The 21,783-nt window shown below is 56.9% G+C and overlaps 1 protein-coding gene across 1 annotated transcript; it reads left to right on the forward strand.

Moving 5' to 3' along the window:
- The first annotated feature begins 6,045 nt into the window (after positions 1-6,045).
- LOC133358075 (casein kinase II subunit alpha-like) lies at positions 6,046-20,059 on the forward strand. Its single transcript, XM_061576369.1, is given in 13 exon segments — positions 6,046-6,598; positions 8,854-8,887; positions 8,889-8,966; positions 11,119-11,220; positions 11,830-11,880; positions 12,815-12,874; positions 13,056-13,139; positions 14,257-14,367; positions 15,633-15,734; positions 16,488-16,588; positions 17,241-17,389; positions 17,843-17,938; positions 19,438-20,059. Coding segments are annotated over 13 exon segments (1,263 nt in total). The 5' UTR covers positions 6,046-6,419; the 3' UTR covers positions 19,554-20,059.
- The last annotated feature ends 1,724 nt before the right edge of the window (positions 20,060-21,783 follow it).

Below are 21,783 nucleotides of genomic sequence, written 5' to 3' on the forward strand. Positions count from 1 at the left end.
CGGCCACAACGCAAGCAGCCGTCCTCAGGTGAAAACCAGGTCCGTCGAGGCGACAGTCTGAAGACTCTGTCGCCTCGACGGACCTGAAGACTCTGTCGCCTCGACGGACCTGGTTTTCACCTGAGGACGGCTGCTTGCGTTGTGGCCGAAACGTCGTGAGAATTGTTTTATTATGTTTTATTTTTATTCTTTTATTACTTCCCTTCTACGTGACTTTACCGAAAGAACCAAGAAGATGGATATGCTTAATTAATTGTGTGCCTCTAGTCTCTCCAGGTCTCTCATCTTTCTCTTGCTTAACTCTTGTCATCTCTTTTTCGATGTGAAGCTTCTTTCGTGACTGCAGGGATTCATCTTCTTGGTTCTTTCGGTAAAGTCACGTAGAATGGAAATAATAAAATAAAACATTATAAAATAATTCTCACGACGTTTCGGCCACCACGCAAGCAGCCGTCCTCAGGTAAAGACCAAGTCTTCACGCAAGCAGCCGTCCTCAGGTCTTCACCTGAGGACGGCTGCTTGCATTGTGGCCGAAACGTCGTGAGAATTGTTTTATTTTATTATTTCCATTCTACGTGACTTTACGGAAAGTACCAAGAAGATCTTGTCATCTCACGAGTCCTAATCTCTTGTCTTCATCTCTCTTGCGCTGCACATCCCTTAGGAATGCGTCTCGCTTGGCGCTATAAGCTCATTGACTAAATCTGCATCTCTGTGGCTTGGCGAACCTTATCCCGAGAGCCTTCTAGCCTGTGTGGTGGTGCCAGTATAAGAATCATCCACCTGGAGTGTGTGAAACGATACCGGGCGTAGGTAGTGATTGGGGAATCACACGAGGATATATTATATTGAGGTGGTGAGGTGTCGATATTAACTCCGCCACGCTTGGCGAGGCCCACTTTTAAGCGGCTCCAACATGTCGCAGTGGATATCATCTCTTCGTGTCTTTGGCGATTTAAAATTTTCAAGTCCATGTCATTTTTGCTTCAACACCCGACGGCAAATCTGCCACAATCCGCCGCCACCCAACACGGGCCATAATATTAATAGTGAAACACAAAAAAGATGAAAATTCTACACAACGAGGAAACAATACAAACTACGTATGGGGATAGTTGGATTAAAGATTCTTGATAAATTAACGGGGGGAGTGAGTGAGTTTGCTCATTCCATCTTGAGCGGTTGGAGGCTGTGGCAGGAGCTCGCATCTGGGTCCCAGCAAACCCTTTGTTGTCCCGGTGGTGCTCGCTAATTAAACCAATCATCTGGTTCTTGAACGGAAATGATAGCAGAGCTAAGTGAATAACTCGAACGGCGTTGGAAAATGTATAGTGAGAAGTAAAATTGAAATAAAAAGTTATTTGAAAAAGAAAACCCCCGACTGAATTTACTGCGTGAAATTTCGATGGAAAGCTTTCGTGACTGCAGGGATTCATCTTCTTGGTTCTTTCGGTAAAGTCACGTAGAAGGGAAATAATAAAAATAAAATATTTCTCACGACGTTTCGGCCACAACGCAAGCAGCCGTCCTCAGGTGAAGACCAGGTCTGTCGGGGAGACAGAGTCTTCATCTGAGGACGGCTGCTTGCGTTGTGGCCGAAACGTCGTGAGAATTTATTATGTTTTATTTGTATTACTTTATTATTTCCATTCTACGCGACTTTACCGAAAGAACCAAGAAGATTACTGCGTGAAGTTGGCTTTGCAGCGTTGTCAGCGCATCATGACGTGCAGGAAATATCCCAAAAATAACATTTTAAATCGCGTTGTTACCGTTATCTCCGGATTATAAGCCGGTACAGAATGTAAGACGCACCACCCCAAACTTGTATAGAAACACGGCATGTTCACACCGGATTATAAGACGCACACCCTCAACGTTTGCTTTCGTTTTTAATGTATCCAGGACATGAAATCGACGCACGGCACTCAATTGCCCGTCTTAGCAGGGCGGGCAGAGTGGGTTGCGTCAAGAACAGCAACGGTGGGGGGTGTAGGCTGCCTGGGGAGACCTACATCCAGCAGTTGATAGATCATGCGTCAAATAACCGGAATTGCATCGCTTGATTATTTTAAATCACATGCTGCACCGTCGATTCTTTATGATAACGTCACTAGCAAATTGCATTTTAACAGATTAGTTTATATACGAGTTACTATAGCCACCCTATATCTGTTTTGTGCGTCTTGCTTTTGTAATTGTGCTCAAAATGGTCAGTCTCGCAATAACAATCTGCCTAAGTCACCGTACCAACATGGCGCCGGGCTGTCCGGCTCTCCCCCTACCCAACATGGCCACCCGGGTTGTGCAGGGGCGGGGCTTACGTCACCGCACCAACATGGCTCCGAGCTGTCCGCCTCCCTACCCAACATGGTTGGCTGGCGGGGAGGGGGGGGGTCCTACTTCACCGGACCAACATGGGGCTCGTCCCTACCCAAGATGGCCGCCCGTGGCGGTGGCCAGTTGCGGGCTCGGGCGGGGAGATGGGCGGGGGGGGGGGACGAGATGGGCGGGGGGGGCGGGCAGGGAGGGAGGGCGGGGGGCGGTGCCCACGTCACCGTACCAACATGGCTCCGAGCCGTCCCTCCCTACCCAAGATGGCCGCCCGTGTTGGCGGGGTAGCGAGGTGACGTCACCGCGGCGGCGGCTGAAGAAGCAGCAGCAGCAGAGGAGGAGGCGGGAGCGGAGCAGCAGGAGCAGCAGCAGGAGCAGCAGCAGCAGGAGCAGCAGCAGCAGCAGCAGCAGCAGGAGCAGCAGCAGCAGCAGCAGCAGGAGCAGCAGGAGCAGCAGGAGCAGGAGCAGCAGTCGCAGCAGCAGCAGCAGTCGCAGCAGCAGCAGGAGCAGCAGCAGCAGCAGCAGCAGGAGCAGCAGGAGCAGCAGCAGCAGCAGCAGCAGGAGCAGCAGCAGCAGTCGCAGCAGCAGCAGGAGCAGGAGCAGCAGCAGGAGCAGCAGCAGCAGGAGCAGCAGCAGCAGGAGCAGCAGCAGCAGCAGGAGCAGCAGCAGCAGGAGCAGCAGCAGCAGGAGCAGCAGCAGCAGCAGGAGCAGCAGCAGCAGGAGCAGCAGCAGCAGCAGGAGCAGCAGCAGCAGCAGGAGCAGCAGCAGCAGGAGCAGCAGCAGCAGCAGGAGCAGCAGCAGCAGCAGCAGCAGCAGCAGCAGCAGGAGCAGCAGCAGCAGCAGGAGCAGCAGCAGCAGCAGCAGTCGCAGCAGGAGCAGCAGCAGCAGGAGCAGCAGCAGCAGCAGGAACAGCAGCAGCAGGAGCAGCAGCAGCAGCAGGAGCAGGAGCAGCAGCAGCAGTCGCAGCAGGAGCAGCAGCAGCAGGAGCAGCAGCAGCAGCAGGAACAGCAGCAGCAGGAGGCGGAGAGGGTCGAGGGCGTCTCTCGTCCATGTTGAGGCGAGGCGGCGGGGGCAGCCGCGGCTGAGGCGGCCGACACCGGGCAGCAGCAGCAGCAGCAGCACGGGGTGTGGGTGGGGAGCACAACCTGCCCGGCGGGGTGGTAGGGAGTGGGGGTGAGGTAGTGCTGGTGGTGGTGAGGTAGTGCTGGTGGTGTGGTAGGGAGTGGTGGTGAGGTAGTGCTGGTGGTGGTGAGGTAGTGCTGGTGGTGTGGTAGGGAGTGGTGGTGAGGTGGTGCTGGTGGTGAGGTAGGGAGTGGGGGTGGTGGTCGTGGCGAGGTAGGCAGTGGTCGTGGTGTGGTAGTACTGGTGGTGTGGTAGGGGGTGGTGGTGGTGGTGTGGTAGGGGGTGGTGGTGGTGGTGTGGTAGGGAGTGGTGGTGGCGAGGTAGAGAGTGGTAGTGTGATAAGGAGTGGTGGTGGTGTGGTAGGGGGTGGTGTGGTAGAGAGTGGTGGTGGTGGTGGTGTGGTAGTGTGTGGTGGTGGGGAGGCAGCAGCAGCAGCCGCCGCCACATCACGGAGTGAGCGCGGCGTTGTGAGGGTGGTGGGTGTTGGTGGTGGTGGTGTTGGTGGTGGTGGTGGTGTGGGTGGTGGTGGGGGGTGCTGCAGGCTGCTGCTAGTGGCGGCGTCAGTGAGAGTGATGGAGCGCCCTGGCGCCCTGTAGCCCGCGGCGATCAGCCATTGGCTTCACCACCACCGCCTGTTGTTGTTGTCGTCGTCGTTGTTGTCGCCGAGAGAGTTTCCATGAGTCTCGAGTCTGGTGCCGCGGTGGTGGTGGCCGCGTGAACAGCGGCTTGTTTGGGGGTTTCGCGATAGGCCCGGCAAGCGCTGCTTCGTATTTTTATTTTTACTGCCGCCGAGGTGGTAGTGGTGGTGGCGGTAGTGTGGTAGAGAGTGGTGGTGGTGGGTGGTAGAGAGTGGTGGTGTGGTGGGGAGTGGTGGGGTGGTAGAGAGTGGTGGTGTGGTAGAGAGTGGTGGTGGTGGGTGGTAGAGAGTGGTGGTGGTGGGTGGTAGAGAGTGGTGGTGGTGGGTGGTAGAGAGTGGTGGTGGTGGGTGGTAGAGAGTGGTGGTGGTGGGTGGTAGAGAGTGGTGGTGGTGTGGTAGAGAGTGGTGGGTGGTAGAGAGTGGTGGTGGTGGGTGGTAGAGAGTGGTGGTGGTGGGTGGTAGAGAGTGGTGGTGTGGTAGAGAGTGGTGGTGGTGGGTGGTAGAGAGTGGTGGTGGTGGGTGGTAGAGAGTGGTGGTGGTGTGGTGGTGGTGGGTGGTAGAGAGTGGTGGTGGTGGGTGGTAGAGAGTGGTGGTGGTGGGTGGTAGAGAGTGGTGGTGGTGGGTGGTAGAGAGTGGTGGTGTGGTTAGAGAGTGGTGGTGGTGGGTGGTAGAGAGTGGTGGTGGTGGGTGGTAGAGAGTGGTGGTGGTGGGTGGTAGAGAGTGGTGGTGGTGGGTGGTAGAGAGTGGGTGGTGGTGGGTGGTAGAGAGTGGTGGTGGTGGGTGGTAGAGAGTGTGGTGGTGGGGTGGTAGAGAGTGGTGGTGGTGGGTGGTAGAGAGTGGTGGTGGTGGGTGGTAGAGAGTGGTGGTGTGGTAGAGAGTGGTGGTGGTGGGTGGTAGAGAGTGGTGGTGGTGGGTGGTAGAGAGTGGTGGTGGTGGGTGGTAGAGAGTGGTGGTGGTGGGTGGTAGAGAGTGGTGGTGGTGGGTGGTAGAGAGTGGTGGTGGTGGGTGGTAGAGAGTGGTGGTGGTGGGTGGTAGAGAGTGGTGGTGGTGGGTGGTAGAGAGTGGTGGTGGTGGGTGGTAGAGAGTGGTGGTGGTGGGTGGTAGAGAGTGGTGGTGGTGGGTGGTAGAGAGTGGTGGTGGTGGGTGGTAGAGAGTGGTGGTGGTGGGTGGTAGAGAGTGGTGGTGGTGGGTGGTAGAGAGTGGTGGTGGTGGGTGGTAGAGAGTGGTGGTGGTGGGTGGTAGAGAGTGGTGGTGGTGGGTTGTTGAGTGAGGGGTCACGCAGGGGGTGGTGTGGTAGAGAGTGGTGGTGGTGGTGGTGTGGTAGAGAGTGGTGGGTTGTTGAGTGAGGGGTCACTCAGGGGGTGGTGGTGTGGTAGAGAGTGGTGGTGGTGGTAGAGAGTGGTGGGTTGTTGAGTGAGGGGTCACTCAAGGGGGTGGTGGTGTGGTAGAGAGTGGTGGTGGGTGGGTGGTGGTGGTGGGTTGTTGAGTGAGGGGTCACTCAGGGGGTGGTGTGGTAGAGAGTGGTGGTGGGTGGTGTGGTAGAGAGTGGTGGTGGTGGGTGGTGTGGTAGAGAGTGGTGGTGGTGGTGGGTGGTGTGGTAGAGAGTGGTGGTGGTGGGTGGTGTGGTAGAGAGTGGTGGTGGTGGGTGGTGGTGGGTTGTTGGGTGAGGGGTCACGCGGGGGGTGGTCTCGGGGTCACTGAGCGATCTCGCCTCGTGGTGGACATCGCCAACCGCAGGGCCACGCAGCAGGCAGGCGGGGGACTTCGCCACCGTCTAGGGCAGCGCTGATTGGGTCGGTAAATCGAGCCACTTGGGGGTAGTGGTGGTGCTAGTGCTGGTTGGTGGTGCTAGTGCTGGTGGTTGGTGGTGCTAGTGGTGGGTGGTGGTGGTGCTAGTGGGTATCCAGCTGTGAGCTTCACCGATTGGTCACCTTCCAGGGTCACCAGTTGACCCCATTCGGCGTCGTTGGTGACCCCCAGCCCCCGTCGATTCATTCATTCATTCGTCGGCCGAGGCCGAGAGAGGGGGCCTTGCTGGGGGCTCTGTCGGCCACCCCGCCTGGCCACGCGTCGGCCCGCCACGGGGTCGCCCGTCTCGTCGCTCGGCCACTTGGCGAGGCACCAAGGCCACCACCGGTCGTGTCAGCGGCTGGGACACATTCCCCGCCTGCCGGGGAAGTCCTCGGGTGACCCGTCGACCCGCTCGCGGCCTCGTCTCTCGGGGGCCCTCCCGGGCCACCGGTCGCATCGCCTGTTCGGTCATTCGCGGGCCCCCCTGTTGGGGTACCAGCTGCGTGCCGGTCTCGAGTGCCGGTCGCGTCTGGCCATGTCTGGCGGGGTGGTGGCCGTGGCTGGCGGTGGTGGCGGTGGTGGTGGCGGTGGTGGCGGCGTGGTGACCGCGGGCCCCACGGCCGTGGCCTCGAGCCGGGCCCGTCTGTACGCGGACGCCAACACGCACCGTGCCCGCGACTACTGGGACTACGAGGCCCACGTGGTGGACTGGGGGTGAGTTTGGCGACGACGTGGAATGATGATGATGATGATTGAGGTGGTGGTGGTGATGCATGGAGAGCGGTGGTGCAGCGGTTAGCGCTGCGCTACGAACGTGGCCACCCGAGTTCGATTCCCGCTTACGGCCACCAACACCACCAGTGACGATTATCTGAACCGGCCCTGGGCCTCCCCTAGGTCGACTCAGCCTCAAATGAGCACCCGTTGCGGTGCGTAGTAAACATCGCCACTGGGGAGACAAAGGCGGCCGGGCGTGGTGATGGCCACCCACCCCCTCGTGTGTCACAGTGGAGGCCTTCATAGGTGCTGCTCGCTAACAGCACTTGCCACTACAGTCTGTTAAGGCTACACGGGGAGGAGGGATCCTTTGGTGATGTAGTATGTATGTTTAACTTCTTCCACACCGTACGTCGCCAACGGTGCTCAAGGGAGGTGGGGAGGGGTAGGGTCGGCAAACTGGTGGCGATGCTCGTGGTGGTCACGCGTCGCGCGCGTACACATCCACGCTGTGTGCCAGGATTTAAGTAAAAAATACAAACATTTATTCGGGTTGCTGGATGAGCAGATGCTCAAACCGCCAGGCGGAGAGCAATAAACAGCACTGTTGTGATAGGTCACACACACACGTGTGTTGTGATAGGTCACACACACACGTGTGTTGTGATAGGTCACACACACACGTGTGTTGTGATAGGTCACACACACACACGTGTGTTGTGATAGGTCACACACACACACACACGTGTGTTGTGATAGGTCACACACACACACGTGTGTTGTGATAGGTCACACACACACACACGTGTGTTGTGATAGGTCACACACACACACCGTGTGTTGTGATAGGTCACACACAACACGTGTGTTGTGATAGGTCACACACAACACGTGTGTTGTGATAGGTCACACACACACACGTGTGTTGTGATAGGTCACACACACACACGTGTGTTGTGATAGGTTACACACACAACACGTGTGTTGTGATAGGTCACACACACACGTGTGTTGTGATAGGTCACACACACACGTGTGTTGTGATAGGTCACACACACACGTGTGTTGTGATAGGTCACACACACACACGTGTGTTGTGATAGGTCACACACACACACGTGTGTTGTGATAGGTCACACACACACACACACGTGTGTTGTGATAGGTCACACACACACACACACGTGTGTTGTGATAGGTCACACACACACAACACGTGTGTTGTGATAGGTTACACACACAACACGTGTGTTGTGATAGGTCACACACACACACGTGTGTTGTGATAGGTCACACACACACACGTGTGTTGTGATAGGTCACACACACACACGTGTGTTGTGATAGGTTACACACACAACACGTGTGTTGTGATAGGTCACACACACACACGTGTGTTGTGATAGGTCACACACACACGTGTGTTGTGATAGGTCACACACACACGTGTGTAGTGATAGGTCACACACACACACGTGTGTTGTGATAGGTCACACACACACACACGTGTGTTGTGATAGGTCACACACACACACGTGTGTTGTGATAGGTCACACACACACACGTGTGTTGTGATAGGTCACACACACACACACACGTGTGTTGTGATAGGTCACACACACACACGTGTGTTGTGATAGGTCACACACACACACACGTGTGTTGTGATAGGTCACACACACACACACGTGTGTTGTGATAGGTCACACACACACACACGTGTGTTGTGATAGGTCACACACACACACACGTGTGTTGTGATAGGTCACACACACACACACGTGTGTTGTGATAGGTCACACACACACACACGTGTGTTGTGATAGGTCACACACACACACACGTGTGTTGTGATAGGTCACACACACACACACGTGTGTTGTGATAGGTCACACACACACACACGTGTGTTGTGATAGGTCACACAAACACACGTGTGTTGTGATAGGTCACACACACACACGTGTGTTGTGATAGGTCACACACACACACGTGTGTTGTGATAGGCCACACAACACTTGTGTTGTGTGGCCTATTACAACACGCGTCTGTTTGTGTGTGATCTATCACAACAGTGCTGTGTGCGTGTAAGAGGCTGACGTTTCTGGCAGTGGTTCTTCTTCAGGACTCGAGAGGAGAGGATGATGAGGAGGGGGGGGGGTGTGACCGGTCGAATGGCCGGGTCGGGCTGCTCGTGTTGACGTTCGCGCGCTGTGGCTCCGTGGCGTTTCGTTCGTCCCGCGTGGCTACAGGAACCAGGACGACTTCCAGCTGGTGCGGAAGCTGGGGACGGGGGAAATACAGCGAGGTGTTTGAGGCCATCAACATTACGAGCAACGAGAAGGTGGTCGTGAAGATCCTCAAGGTGGTGATCCCACTCGCTCACTCGTTCGCTCACTCATTCACTAGCTCGCTCATTCGCACATTCACTCACTAACTCATTCACTCACTCGCTTGTTCATTCACTCACTAGCTCGCTTTCACATTCACTCGCTCGTTTGCACATTCACTCACTAGCTCGTTCACTCATTCATTGACTCACTAACTTACTCATTCACTCACTAGCTCATTCACTCACTCGTTCGCTCACTCATTCACTCGTTCGCTCACTCGTTCACTCGCTCGCTCATTCGCACATTCATTCACTAACTCATTCACTCACTAGCACGCTCATTCACTCACTTATACATTCACTCACTGGCTCGCTCGTTCACTCACTAGCTCGCTTTCATTTATTGACTAGTTCGTTTGCTCATTCAATCACAGCTCGCTCACTCATTCATTGGCTCACTAACTTACTCATTCGCTCACTAGCTCGTTCGCTTATTCACTCACTAGCTCGTTCACCCATTCATTTACTCAACTCATTCACTAACGCATTCCCTCATTCAATCATAAATTCACTAGTTCAATCGCTCAATCGCTTGCACGTTCACTCATTTACTCATTAATTTACGAATTTACTCCTTTGCTCACTCACTCGGGTGGGGGAGGGGGGTTCATAATGGCCGTGTTGGAAACGCTGAGCCAGCGCCGCTGAGAGACCCGGGTTCGAGTCCTGAGTGTGGGTTTAGCGAATCTTGGGAGGTTTGTAATGGCAAATGGCAAAAAATCATTGAGGCAGCAGCGCTTGAGATACGGGTTCGGCCCGTACCCCCTCCGGTTGCCGTGGGGTCTTTACCGCGGTGCAGTCTGTCGAGTACCCCCACAGTCTTCACTTGACAACTCCCTTGTTAGTGTTTTGCGCGGGGGCGTCTCTGCGGAGATTTGGCGGCAGAACGTTCGCAAAATACACAGGATCCCCTAACCGCCGCTGCGGAAGAGCCCTTAAGTTCGGCGAGGCTTTCCTGGGTAAACAAACGCAGGTTTAATTAAACGGTGAGTGTGTGTGCGCACGCGTGTACAAGCGTACGCACACACACTCGCACAAAGACAACGGGGGACATAGCCTTGACAGACTGTAGGGGCAAGTGCTGTTAGCGAGTAGCACCTACGAAGGCCGGCACGGCACACGAGGGGGTGGGAGGCCAGCACGGGGCAGCGGTTAGTGCACCGCACTCTAAACCCGAGTTCAATTCCTGCTCGTGGCCAACATCGGTAGCGAATACCTGAATCGGTCCTGCGTCTCCCCTAAGTCGACTCGGCCTCAAATGAGTACGAGATGCGGTGTGTGAACATCGCCACTGGGGAGACAAAGGCGGCCCGGCGTGGTACTGGACACCAACCCCCTAGTGTGCCGTGCCAGCCTTCATAGGTGCCCTAACAGTCTGTTAACCGTTTCCCGTTCCGATGACGTACCTGTGTGTACGTGTTGCGTCATCGGAATCGGAAGAAAAAGGCCGCGCGGGAGGGAGCGTGGCACGGGTTTGGGAGGGAGAGTGGCACGGGTTTGGTGCCAGCTGGCATGAGTTTGGTGCCAGCTATCATAGAGTGGAGGCGGTCGTGTCGCTACGGTTCCGTGCGGTGAGTAACGACGTCGTTAAAGACAACGGCGCTGCTGCTGCTGCTGCTACTGCTGCTGCTGCTACTGCTGCTGCTACTACTGCTGCTGCTGCTGCTACTGCTACTGCTGCTGCTGCTACTGCTGCTGCTGCTGCTACTGCTACTGCTGCTGCTGCTACTGCTGCTGCTGCTGCTGCTACTGCTGCTGCTGCTACTGCTGCTGCTGCTGCGCCTCTCTAAATAAAATTAATTCCGAGCCGCTCGCACGTTCCGAGATTCAGCGGTGAACGGAGACACCCACCCTGCAACTTGCGGACGTGTCAGAACGGGGAAGGGTGAAGGCTACACAGAAGATCTTCTGTGTGCGCGTGCGTCTGCGTGCGTCTGCGTGTGTCTGCGTGTGTGTGGCCTTCATAGGTGCTCACTAACCACTTGCCCCAATAGTCTGTGACAGGCTATACGGGGAAATCCTTTGTCTTCGTGCGCGCGTGTCTTTGTGCACCTGGCCTGGCACAGGCGCCGTGGTGACGTCACCGTCACTGTTGGTATTTGTGTCTTTGTGTGCCCGCGCACAGCCGGTTAAAAAGAAGAAGATCAAGCGGGAAATCAAGATCCTGGAGAACCTGAGGGGAGGTCCCAACATCATCTCCCTCGTCGACATCGTCAAGGACCCCGTGGTGCGATGCACAGCTCTCCACTCGCTCGCTCACTCACTCACTCGCTCGCTCGCTCGCTCGCTCACTCGCTCGCTCGTATAGACTGTAACAGACTGTAGGGGCAAGTGCTGTTAGCGAGCAGCACCTGTGAAGACCGGCACGGCACACGAGGGGGTGGGTGGCCAGCACCACGCCCGGCTGCCTTTGTCTCCCCAGTGGCGATGTTTTTACACGTCACACCAGGTACTCATTTGAGGCTGAGTCGACCTGGGGGAGACCCAGGACCAGTTCAGATATTTGTCACCGATGTTGGCCGTGAGTGAGATTCGAACTCTGATGCCGATTAATGACATAGCTTGCATTGTGTGTTGTCGTGTATCGTTGTGCGTTTCGTGCGTCGTGTGTTTAAACTGAAACTAAACTATTTTTTATTTTACCAGGTCAGGCCCACCGAGCTGTATAGCTCTTTTTCATAAGTGACAAATGATAGCTCAACGAAAGTGACTTGACATGTGGCAATTTATAGCAGCAGGCAAATACTCTAAACGTGTGCGTTGTATGTGGCGTCGTGTGTGTCTGCGTGTGTCGTGTGTGTGCGTGCCGTGCGTGTGCCGTGCGTTTTCTCCGCAGTCCCGCACGCCGGCCCTCGTGTTCGAGTTCATCAACAACACAGACTACAAGGTGCGTGCCGAGACATATTTCCACCACCATCACGCCTGTTCTCGTCAGCGGCCCGCGCAAGCCTTTTTGAACGTCGCGCGCTCCACCCGTCCCGTTTGGCGGAGAGCTCGCGCCATGACTCGCGCCGTGACTCGCGCCGTGACTCGCGCAGAGAAGATACGACACGAGCGGCACGTCACCGCGGGGCGGAACGTCGAGTTTCCTGTCGCGTGCCACTGCCGACGACGCCGTGTCGATGAATTGTGACGCGTCTGTGGCGTCGGGAGTCGCGTCGCTACGTGGGACTCGCCGTGGAGAGAGGGTTTGACCCCCGACCCTGACGACGCCCGCCTGTATATTCGGAGTTTGCGTGTCTCGCTCTCTCTCCCCGTGGTGGTCGCGTGGATTTTTCTCCGGGCACACCGCTGTTTCACGTCCACGATGAGAATGGACATCACGCGTATTCGGCTGCTATCAATTGCCACACGATGATGACGAGCCGCTTCGTGAGCTGTCATTTGTGACCAGGTCGCTTCTGAAAAAGAAGCATAATAGCTCAGTGGGCCTTACCTGGTAAAATAAAATATAGTTTAGTTTTATTTGTATATTTTATTTCAAGTGATTTGTCTACCTTTCTCCAGTTGTTGTAGTGTTTGGTGTTGTCACGTTCTGACCCCGTGCCCCTTACTGGACATTGCGAAAAAAGAGCTTCATAGCTCATCGGATTCCTCCAGGATAAATAAACATTCCGATCGCATTCACGACACCTCCGTGGACACGCCACGTGATCTCTCTGGGCGATGTCTCCGCGGCTCAAACGAGCCAAAGACGACGGCCGCACCGCCCGGTGGTGACCTCTCGTGTCAGGGGTCGACCGGCACCCCGCCTCCTCCAGTCCAAGAAAACGTTCCGATTCCGACATTAATAGGGCCGCCGATGGTTTGTTTTGTTTCAGCAACTCTACCAGACCCTGTCGGACTTCGACATCCGCTTCTACATGTACGAGATCCTCAAGGTGAGCGCCACTACCTTCAGCCCTCGCCCGCCGACGGCCGGGCCACTCCGAGCGCTCGGGAGAGAGGAAGAGTTTTGAGGGTCTGGAGACGTGGGTGACCGGTTGAGCTGACCGCGTGCTTGTGTGTGTGTGGGTGCGCGCCTGCGTGCGTGCGTGTACGTTCCACGTCGGGTATTGACAGGCTCTGGATTTCTGCCACAGCATGGGCATCATGCACAGGGACGTGAAGCCTCACAACGTGATGATCGACCACGAGAGCAGGAAGGTCTGGCGCTCCGGCGAGACGCTCGCTCGCACACGCACAGACGCACGCACAACAACAACAACCGCCATTCGCCACTAAGTGGCGGTGATGTCACCACGACGCTTGTGCCAGGCCATGTGCACCTTGAGGGCACGAACGCCCGCTGACAGGAGGTCACGGGGCAGATCCAGGTGCCACGGGTCGACTGACTGAGATGACCGAGATGACCGGTAGATGCACCAGCTGTGCCCCCTACTGTGCCAACTTCCTGCATCTTAGCCACCCGGCGCTTGGTTGTTGTGAGCGTCGCTCCTCTGCCCTCAGTTGTTGTTGGAGGGCGACCGCCTCCAACTGCCCAGCAGCGTCCTTCATGAGCCTCCTGCACAGACACGTACACGTGTAGTGATTAACTCGAAGACAGTAAGACTTGGAGGCACTTCTTTTATTTAACGAGCACCAGCGGGATAATACACAACTCTATGTGGGTACACACTATTACTGTTGCTAGCCTATACACAACACTAACCGTCTAACACTGACGGCGCTGAACCGAGACGGCCGACTACTTTCTAGCAGGGCAATGTCGAGTGAGACTGCAGCGACGATGGCGACGAGACGACAGCGACGATGGCAGGGATCTTGAACAGCATGACGGGGATCTCACTCCAACAACACCCCCGAGGGCCGCCACAGGGGCCTCTCTTTTACTCTCAGCGTGGCCTCGCTCCTCCCCGGCCACGCCCCGCCCCTGGAACCTACCGGCGGGTTCCTGAGGCTTCCTGATGGGCCCCCCTCTGTGACCTTTCCCCCAGATGTCCCCCCTCTCGTGTCTATCGTGGCCTGCTGACGTCAGTACAGCCGTACAACGCAGCTACCCTTTTTCGCCAGCAGCCAGCGCTATGCCACTACACACGTACACACACACAGACACGTGCTTAAATAGACAAAGATCAGCCGTGTGGCCTTAACAGACGTTTAGGGAAAGTGCTGTTAGCGAGTAGCACCAATGAAGGTCGGCACGGCACACGAGGGGGTGGTGGTGATGACGACGGTTGTCGTCGTATTGATGATGATGATGTGGTGGTGGTGAAGGTTGCCGTGACAATGACGGTGGTGGTTGTGGCTGCTGTGGCTGTAGCTGCGTCTCATTGACTGGGGACTCGCCGAGTTTTACCACCCGGGCCAGGAGTACAACGTGCGCGTCGCCTCGCGCTACTTCAAGGGCCCGGAGCTGCTGGTGGACTACCAGGTGAGAGCAACACACGGCATACACACACGGCGTACACACACGGCGTACACACACGCGGCGTACACACACGTAGCGTACACACGCGGCGTACACACGCGGCGTACACACGCGGCGTACACACGCGGCGTACACACGCGGCGTACACACGCGGCGTACACACGCGGCGTACACACACGCGGCGTACACACACGCGGCGTACACACACGCGGCGTACACACGCGCCGTACACACGCGGCCGTACACACGCGGCGTACACACGCGGCGTACACACGCGGCGTACACACGCGGCGTACACACGCGGCGTACACACGCGGCGTACACACGCGGCGTACACACGCGGCGTACACACGCGGCGTACACACGCGGCGTACACACGCGGCGTACACACACGCGGCGTACACACACGCGCCGTACACACGCGGCGTACACACGCGCCGTACACACGCGGCGTACACACGCGGCGTACACACGCGGCGTACACACGCGGCGTACACACGCGGCGTACACACGCGGCGTACACACGCGGCGTACACACGCGGCGTACACACGCGGCGTACACACGCGGCGTACACACGCGGCGTACACACGCGGCGTACACACGCGGCGTACACACAGCATGGATGTAGCGTACAAAAAGCATGGATGGAGTGTACAAAAAGCATAGACGCAGCGTACACACAGCTTAGACACAGCGTACACACAGCATGGACGCAGCGTACACACAGCATGGATGTAGCTTACACACACAGCATAGACGCAGCATAGACAGCAAACACAGAATACACACACAGCATAGACGCAGCTTACACACAGAGCATACAGCATAGACGCAGCGCGCACGTACGTATGCATACGTCTTCCAGGGTACACGCAATATGCACGCAGCACACACACAAACGCACACAAACATACACGCACACGTAGCATACACGCAGCCCGCCCACACACACACCACCCCCTTGGAGGTGCTCGCTCACGGCACTTTCCCCAACAGCCTGTGTAGGCTACAGGGTGGGGGGGAGGGACCTTTGTCTTTGTTCCAGACACCACTGACCTCAGTTTAACACGTAGGAGACTTTCGCAATCTATATTCATAATGCAGTTTTTTTGGAGTTAGATCATGTAAATACGTGCCAATTCGTCACTAGTACAGCACTAGTGTGTAGTGTATAGTGTAGTGTACTAGTACAGCACTACACCGGTGTGTTGGAGAGCCAAGCCACAACATTTACAATCTGACGTCCCCGTGAAATCCCCCTTCCCAGATGTACGACTACAGCCTGGACATGTGGAGTCTGGGCTGCATGCTCGCCTCCATGATCTTCCGCAAGGAGCCCTTCTTCCACGGACACGACAACTACGACCAGGCACGTGCGGCGCAGGGCCACGGCTCGTGTCTGTAGGCCAGGGCTTTTCTGTCTGTATGGAGTGCTTCTGTCTGTAGGCCAGGGCTTGTGTCTGTATGGAGTGCTTCTGTCTGTAAGTCAGGGCCTGTGTCTGTAGGACAGGGCTTCTGTATGTCGCCCATTGCTTGTCTTTAGGCCAGGGCTTGTGTCTGCATGGAGTGTATGTGTCTGGAGGCCAGGGCTTCTGTCTGTATGGAGTGCTTCTGTCTGTAGGCCAGGGCCTGTGTCTGTAGGCCAGGGCTTCTGTCTGTATGGAGTGCTTCTGTCTGTAGGCCAGAGCTTGTGTCTACAGACCGGGGCTTGTGTCTGCAGACCAGGGCTTCTGTCTGCTAGCCAGGGCTTTTGTATGTAGGCCAGGGATGGTCTGTATGGAGTGCTTCTGTCTATAAGTCAGGGCCTGTGTCTGTAGGACAGGGCTTCTGTATGTAGTCCATTGCTTGTCTTTAGGCCAGGGCTTGTGTCTGCCTGGAGTGTATGTGTCTGGAGGCCAGGGCTTTTACCTGTAGACTCTGGGGCTTCTGTCTAGACTGGGGTATCGATGTCTCAACGATGGCTTCTGTCACAAGCTCAAGACTTAAATAATCAGGCCACACCTTCTGTCACTGAATCAACCGTTAATCAACAAACAAAGTGTGGCAGTAGACCACACCCCCTGTCACCACCAGGCTCATTCCCTGTGCATGCCGACGTGTGACTGCGTTGCCTGTGCCACAGCTGGTGCGCATAGCGCGGGTTCTGGGAACAGAAGACCTCTTCAACTACATTGACAAATACAACATCGACCTGGACCCGCGATTCAACGACATCCTGGGCAGGTGCGTGTCCCTGTCCTCTGTTACATACAAAAAGACAAGAGAGAGCGAGTGGGTGATGGAGAGACAGAGAGAGTGAGTGACTGGGTGAGTGAGAGAGTGAGTGGGTGAGTGAGAGAGTGAGTGGGTGAGTTAGAGAGTGAGTGAGTGAGAGAGTTAGTGAGTGGGTGGGTGAGTGAGTGAGTGGGTGGGTGAGTGAGTGAGTGGGTGAGTGAGAGAGAGTGAGTGAGTGATGGAGAGAGCGAGTGAGATACAGACACTAAGATCTCCCTGTATAGCCTCGAACAGGCTGTCGGGGCAAGTGGTGTTAGCGAGTTGTAGCACCACCTATCAAGGCCGGCACGGCACACGAGGGGGTGGGTGGCCAGCGCCATGCCTGGCTGCCTTTGTCTCCCCAGCGACAATGTTTACACACCGCACCAGGTACTCATTTAAGGCCGAATCGACCTAGGGGGGAGGCCCAGGACCGGTTCAGATAAGCATCACAGGTGGTGTTGGTCATGGTCGGGAATCGAACTCTGGTTGCCGGGTTTGTAGCGCAGTGTGCTCACCGCTCTACGGTGGATCTTTGTGTTTTGTGGTGGTGGCGGTGGTCGTGGCGGTGGTGGTGGTGGTGGTGGTGGTGGCGGTGGTGGTGGCGGTGGTGGCGGCGCAGGCACTCGCGCAAGCGCTGGGAGCGGTTCGTGCACAGCGAGAACCAGCACCTCGTGAGCCCGGAGGCGCTCGACTTCCTGGACAACCTCCTGCGCTACGACCACCAGGCGCGGCTCACGGCGCGCGAGGGCATGGAGCACCCCTACTTCTGTGAGACCCCCCCCTCCTCTCTGTCTCTCTCAGACTCGTAGCTACGTAGAGGTACACTTAAGAAACATAGAGATACAGAGGCACAGATCTACATAGAGATACCTACATATAGACAGACCCACATGGAGATACAAATAGCATGGAGCACCCCTTCTTTTGTGAGACTGTTGGGGCAAGTGCTGTTAGCGAGCACCTATGAAGGCCGGCACGGCACACGAGGGGGTGGGTGGCCAGCACCACGCCCGACCGCCTTTGTCTCCCCAGTGGCAAAGTTTACACACCGCACTAGGTACCCATTTGAGGCTGAGTCGACCTAGGTGTTGGCTGCAAGCGGGAATCAAACTCGGGTTGCCGGGTTGATCGCGCGGCGCACTACAAAGACCGAGATACACAACACAGACACGAATAGTGTCCGTCTCACCCCGTCGTCCCTGTGCGTCTGTCTCGTCTCAGACCCCGTGGTGAAGGAGCATGGCCGCAAGGGATCGTCTGCCGGCCTCTTCAGTAGCAGCAGCGGCGGCGGCAGCAACGTGGCCAGCAACGTGGCGGGTACGCGGCTCACGCGCGGCTCACGTGCAGTTCATGTGCAGTTCATGTGCAGTTCATGTGCAGTTCACGTACAGTTCACGTGCAGTTCATGTGCAGTTCATGTGCAGTTCATGTGCAGTTCACGTGCAGTTCATGTGCAGTTCACGTGCAGTTCATGTGCAGTTCATGTGCAGTTCATGTGCAGTTCATGTGCAGTTCACGTGCGGCTCACGCGCGGCTCACGTGCAGTTCACGTGCAGTTCACGTGCAGTTCACGTGCAGTTCACGTGCAGTTCACGTGCAGTTCATGTGCGGTTCATGTGCGGTTCACGTGCGGCTCACGTGCGGTTCACGTGCAGCTCACGTGCAGTTCACGTGCAGTTCATGTGCAATTCACGTGCAGTTCATGTGCAGTTCATGTGCGGTTCATGTGCGGCTCACGTGCAGCTCATGCGCAGCTCACGTGCGGTTCACGTGCGGTTCATGTGCAGTTCACGTGCAGCTCACGTGCAGCTCACGTGCAGTTCACGTGCGGTTCATGTGCGGCTCACGTGCAGTTCACGTGCAGCTCACGTGCAGTTCACGTGCAGCTCACGTGCAGTTCACGTGCAGTTCATGTGCAGTTCATGTGCAGTTCATGTGCAGTTCACGTGCAGCTCACGTGCAGCTCATGTGCAGTTCATGTGCAGTTCATGTGCAGTTCATGTGCAGCTCATGTGCAGTTCACGTGCAGCTCATGTGCAGTTCATGTGCAGTTCACGTGCAGTTCATGTGCAGTTCACGTGCAGTTCAGGTGCAGTTCATGTGCAGCTCACGTGCGGCTCACGTGCAGTTCACGTGCAGCTCACGTGCAGTTCATGTGCAGTTCATGTGCAGTTCACGTGCGGTTCAGGTGCAGTTCACGTGCAGTTCACGTGCAGCTCACGTGCAGTTCATGTGCAGTTCATGTGCAGTTCACGTGCAGTTCAGGTGCAGTTCATGTGCGGCTCACGTGCGGCTCACGTGCGGTTCACGTGCAGTTCACGCGCAGCTCACGCGCAGTTCACGTGCAGTTCACGTGCAGTTCACGTGCAGCTCACGTGCAGTTCACGTGCAGTTCACGTGCAGTTCATGTGCAGTTCACGTGCAGTTCACGTGCAGCTCACGTGCAGCTCATGTGCGGTTCATGTGCGGCTCACGTGCGGCTCACGTGCGGCTCACGTGCGGCTCACGTGCAGTTCACGTGCAGTTCATGTGCAGTTCATGTGCAGCTCACGTACGGTTCGCACGCGGCTCACGTGCAGTTCACGTGTGTGTATAGGTGTGTGTATATCTGTGTGTATATCAGAGGTCGCAAACAGGTTTTGATTCCTTACTCGTACCCGGCCGCGCCAGGGTCGCAAACGGGAACCCGTACCCATACCCGGCCGGGTACGGGTGACCGGGTATCGGGTAGGGTACGGGTATCGGGTACCCGATTGCGACCTCTGGTGTATATCTGTGTGTGTGTATATCTGTGTATCTGCGCTCTCCTCCTGCAGCCATCAACTCTCCCCGCGGGAGCCTGACGGCCGTGGGCTCGATGCTGTCCCCTGCGAACGCCGCGGGGGGGGTCCCCGTGACCCCCGCCACCGCCATCGCCGGGGCCCCCCAGTGACCGATCCCCGGGGGACCCCCATCCCCCCACCCCCCCGCCACTCCCCCCCACCGACAAGATGACACGGACACACGCACACACACAGAGGACGATCGCACGCCCCCCGCGCTGTCGACCGGGAAACAAAACAACGCAGAGACTCACTCGGCGGTGGGGAGGAGGATGGAGAGGAGGTGGACTGAGGGCAGAGGAGGTGGATGGAGAGGAGAGGTGGACGAAGAGGAACGGGGCCTCTCTGTGCCCGAGGGCGCGTGGAGCACGAAGCCACCACCACCACGCTCCGAGACAGCACGCGGAACTGCTCTCGAATTTTATCCGCGGCGTAGATTCGGCGCGAAGCCGCCCGCGGTGGGGTGGTGGAGGGGGGAGGGGGGCGGGGGGGAGGGGGGAGGGGGGCGTAGAGGAGTCACCGACCTCGTCAGTGACTCCTCTACGCAGTCAAGTCTGGCAGAGAGCATCGGAGAGTTTGAGAGAGTTTGAGAGTTTGGGGGTATCTGGGAGAGTTTTGTGAAGGGGTTCTATGGGGGGGGGGGGGGGGGGGTAGGAAGTTTGGGGGAGAGTTGGGATGATCTCGGTAGAGTATTGGAGAGCTTGCAAGTGTTGCAGGGAGTTGGAAGAGTCTGGGAGAGTCTGGGAGAGTTTGGGGAGCCCGGCTGGTGGCTTTGCCGTCATCGTTGCGCCGAGTCGGCTTTGGAGTTGGTGACCCTGCACCGTGGCTGGGCCCTCACTGTGGGTCGCGTGCGGTTGGGGGGACGGTGTTCCCACAGAGCACAGTGGGGGTGGGACGAGCAGGGGGGGGGGGCGAGGGGGGTGGCGTCGAGTTTGCAACGTCGTGAGATGCCGGGTTCGCATTTAGGAGTCTGCCGTGCGTGGTGAGACCGGCCGCTCCCAGCGCAGAGACTCGGTCTCAGCCCGGACTGCACACAAAGCATCGTTTTGTCGTAAAATTGGGCTAAATTCCAGCGGTTGAAAGCTCACAGGTCGGCGTGCGATGAACACGCGTGTCGCGACGCGTGTCGCGACGCGTGTCGCTACTCGCGTGTGCAGTGCTCCAAGACGTTTCCCCACCACGTAAAGGAGGGCAGCACGAACAAACACACAATTGGTCAGTGTCGTTATTGTTTTGTAAACCTCACGCGCAATGTAAACCGGTCTTGGCCAAACGTCCGCAAGTGCTGAAAAATTACGAGCAGAATAACAACAACGATGTATTATTGTTATATAATATATTATTGTTATTATTGTAACTCCTTAGCAGGGCGTATGGAGAGGCTGCCCCCGCAGGCGAGGGAGTTTACTTGAAGCAGCTTCGGAAGCGGCTGCTGTAACCCGCCCCCGTCCGCGCTCGCCGTTACTCGCAAGCTGGTAAACGACTCCGCTCGCCGTTACGAAAGGGAGGAGGTTAAAGTCTCGGCAATGGAACACAAACAACCACAAACGATATCGGGATCGTGGTGGAGCTTGGAGGCGGAATTTCAGCGGTGAAAGTGAGGCCAAATTGATTCGATTCGGAGCGAGGCCAAGGTGTTGAGGTTTGGAGGTTACCGGGGTGAGAAGTCGACAAGAGACCAGGATAGGGGAGTCTCTCATTCGTCACCGTGATATTCGGGTGGGGGTCATCGAAATGACAAACGCAAAAATAAAAAAAACTCCTCTATCGCCCCGGGGAATCGGAAATGTTCCGAACGTGACGCCGAGTGCGGTGTGCTTCCCCCCGGCTCCTCCTGCACCGCGGTGCCCCGAGTTGAAATCTCCACCAGATTCTCTCCGCCGACTCTCACCGGGACGCTCTGCCCACGGCAACAACGCCTCGCCGTCACGCGCGGCCCCCACACCCCCTCCCCACCTCCGCCGTCCTCAATCCGCTGCTGGATGGACCCCCACCCCCACCCACCCCTTGCGCCGGGTTGGTCATTCGGCCACGGGGGAATGTTTGGCCACGCTTCCCCCGGCTGGACTGTTGGGGTCAAAGCGGTTTGACCTCTGCGACGGCCGTCCAATATTGCCCCGGTCACTCGAGAGGTCGTGGGCCGTAGTGCCGTGTGATCCCGCTCGGTCGTTGCGCATCCGATTACTTTAGTATTCATTCTTGTTTTGAGTTAGCGTGGGGGGGGGGGGGGGGGGGGAGGAGGGAGCGGTGGTGCAGCGGTGGTCCTGCGTGACCCACCAACCCCCCGCCGCCAAAAAGCAGTGGATCTCGACAGCCCTTTGCCGATCCACCGCTGGACGA

Source organism: Lethenteron reissneri, chromosome 60 (assembly GCF_015708825.2).
Source record: "Lethenteron reissneri isolate LAM-NWPU_2019-01 chromosome 60, ASM1570882v1, whole genome shotgun sequence".
NCBI classification, from domain to species: domain Eukaryota; kingdom Metazoa; phylum Chordata; class Hyperoartia; order Petromyzontiformes; family Petromyzontidae; genus Lethenteron; species Lethenteron reissneri.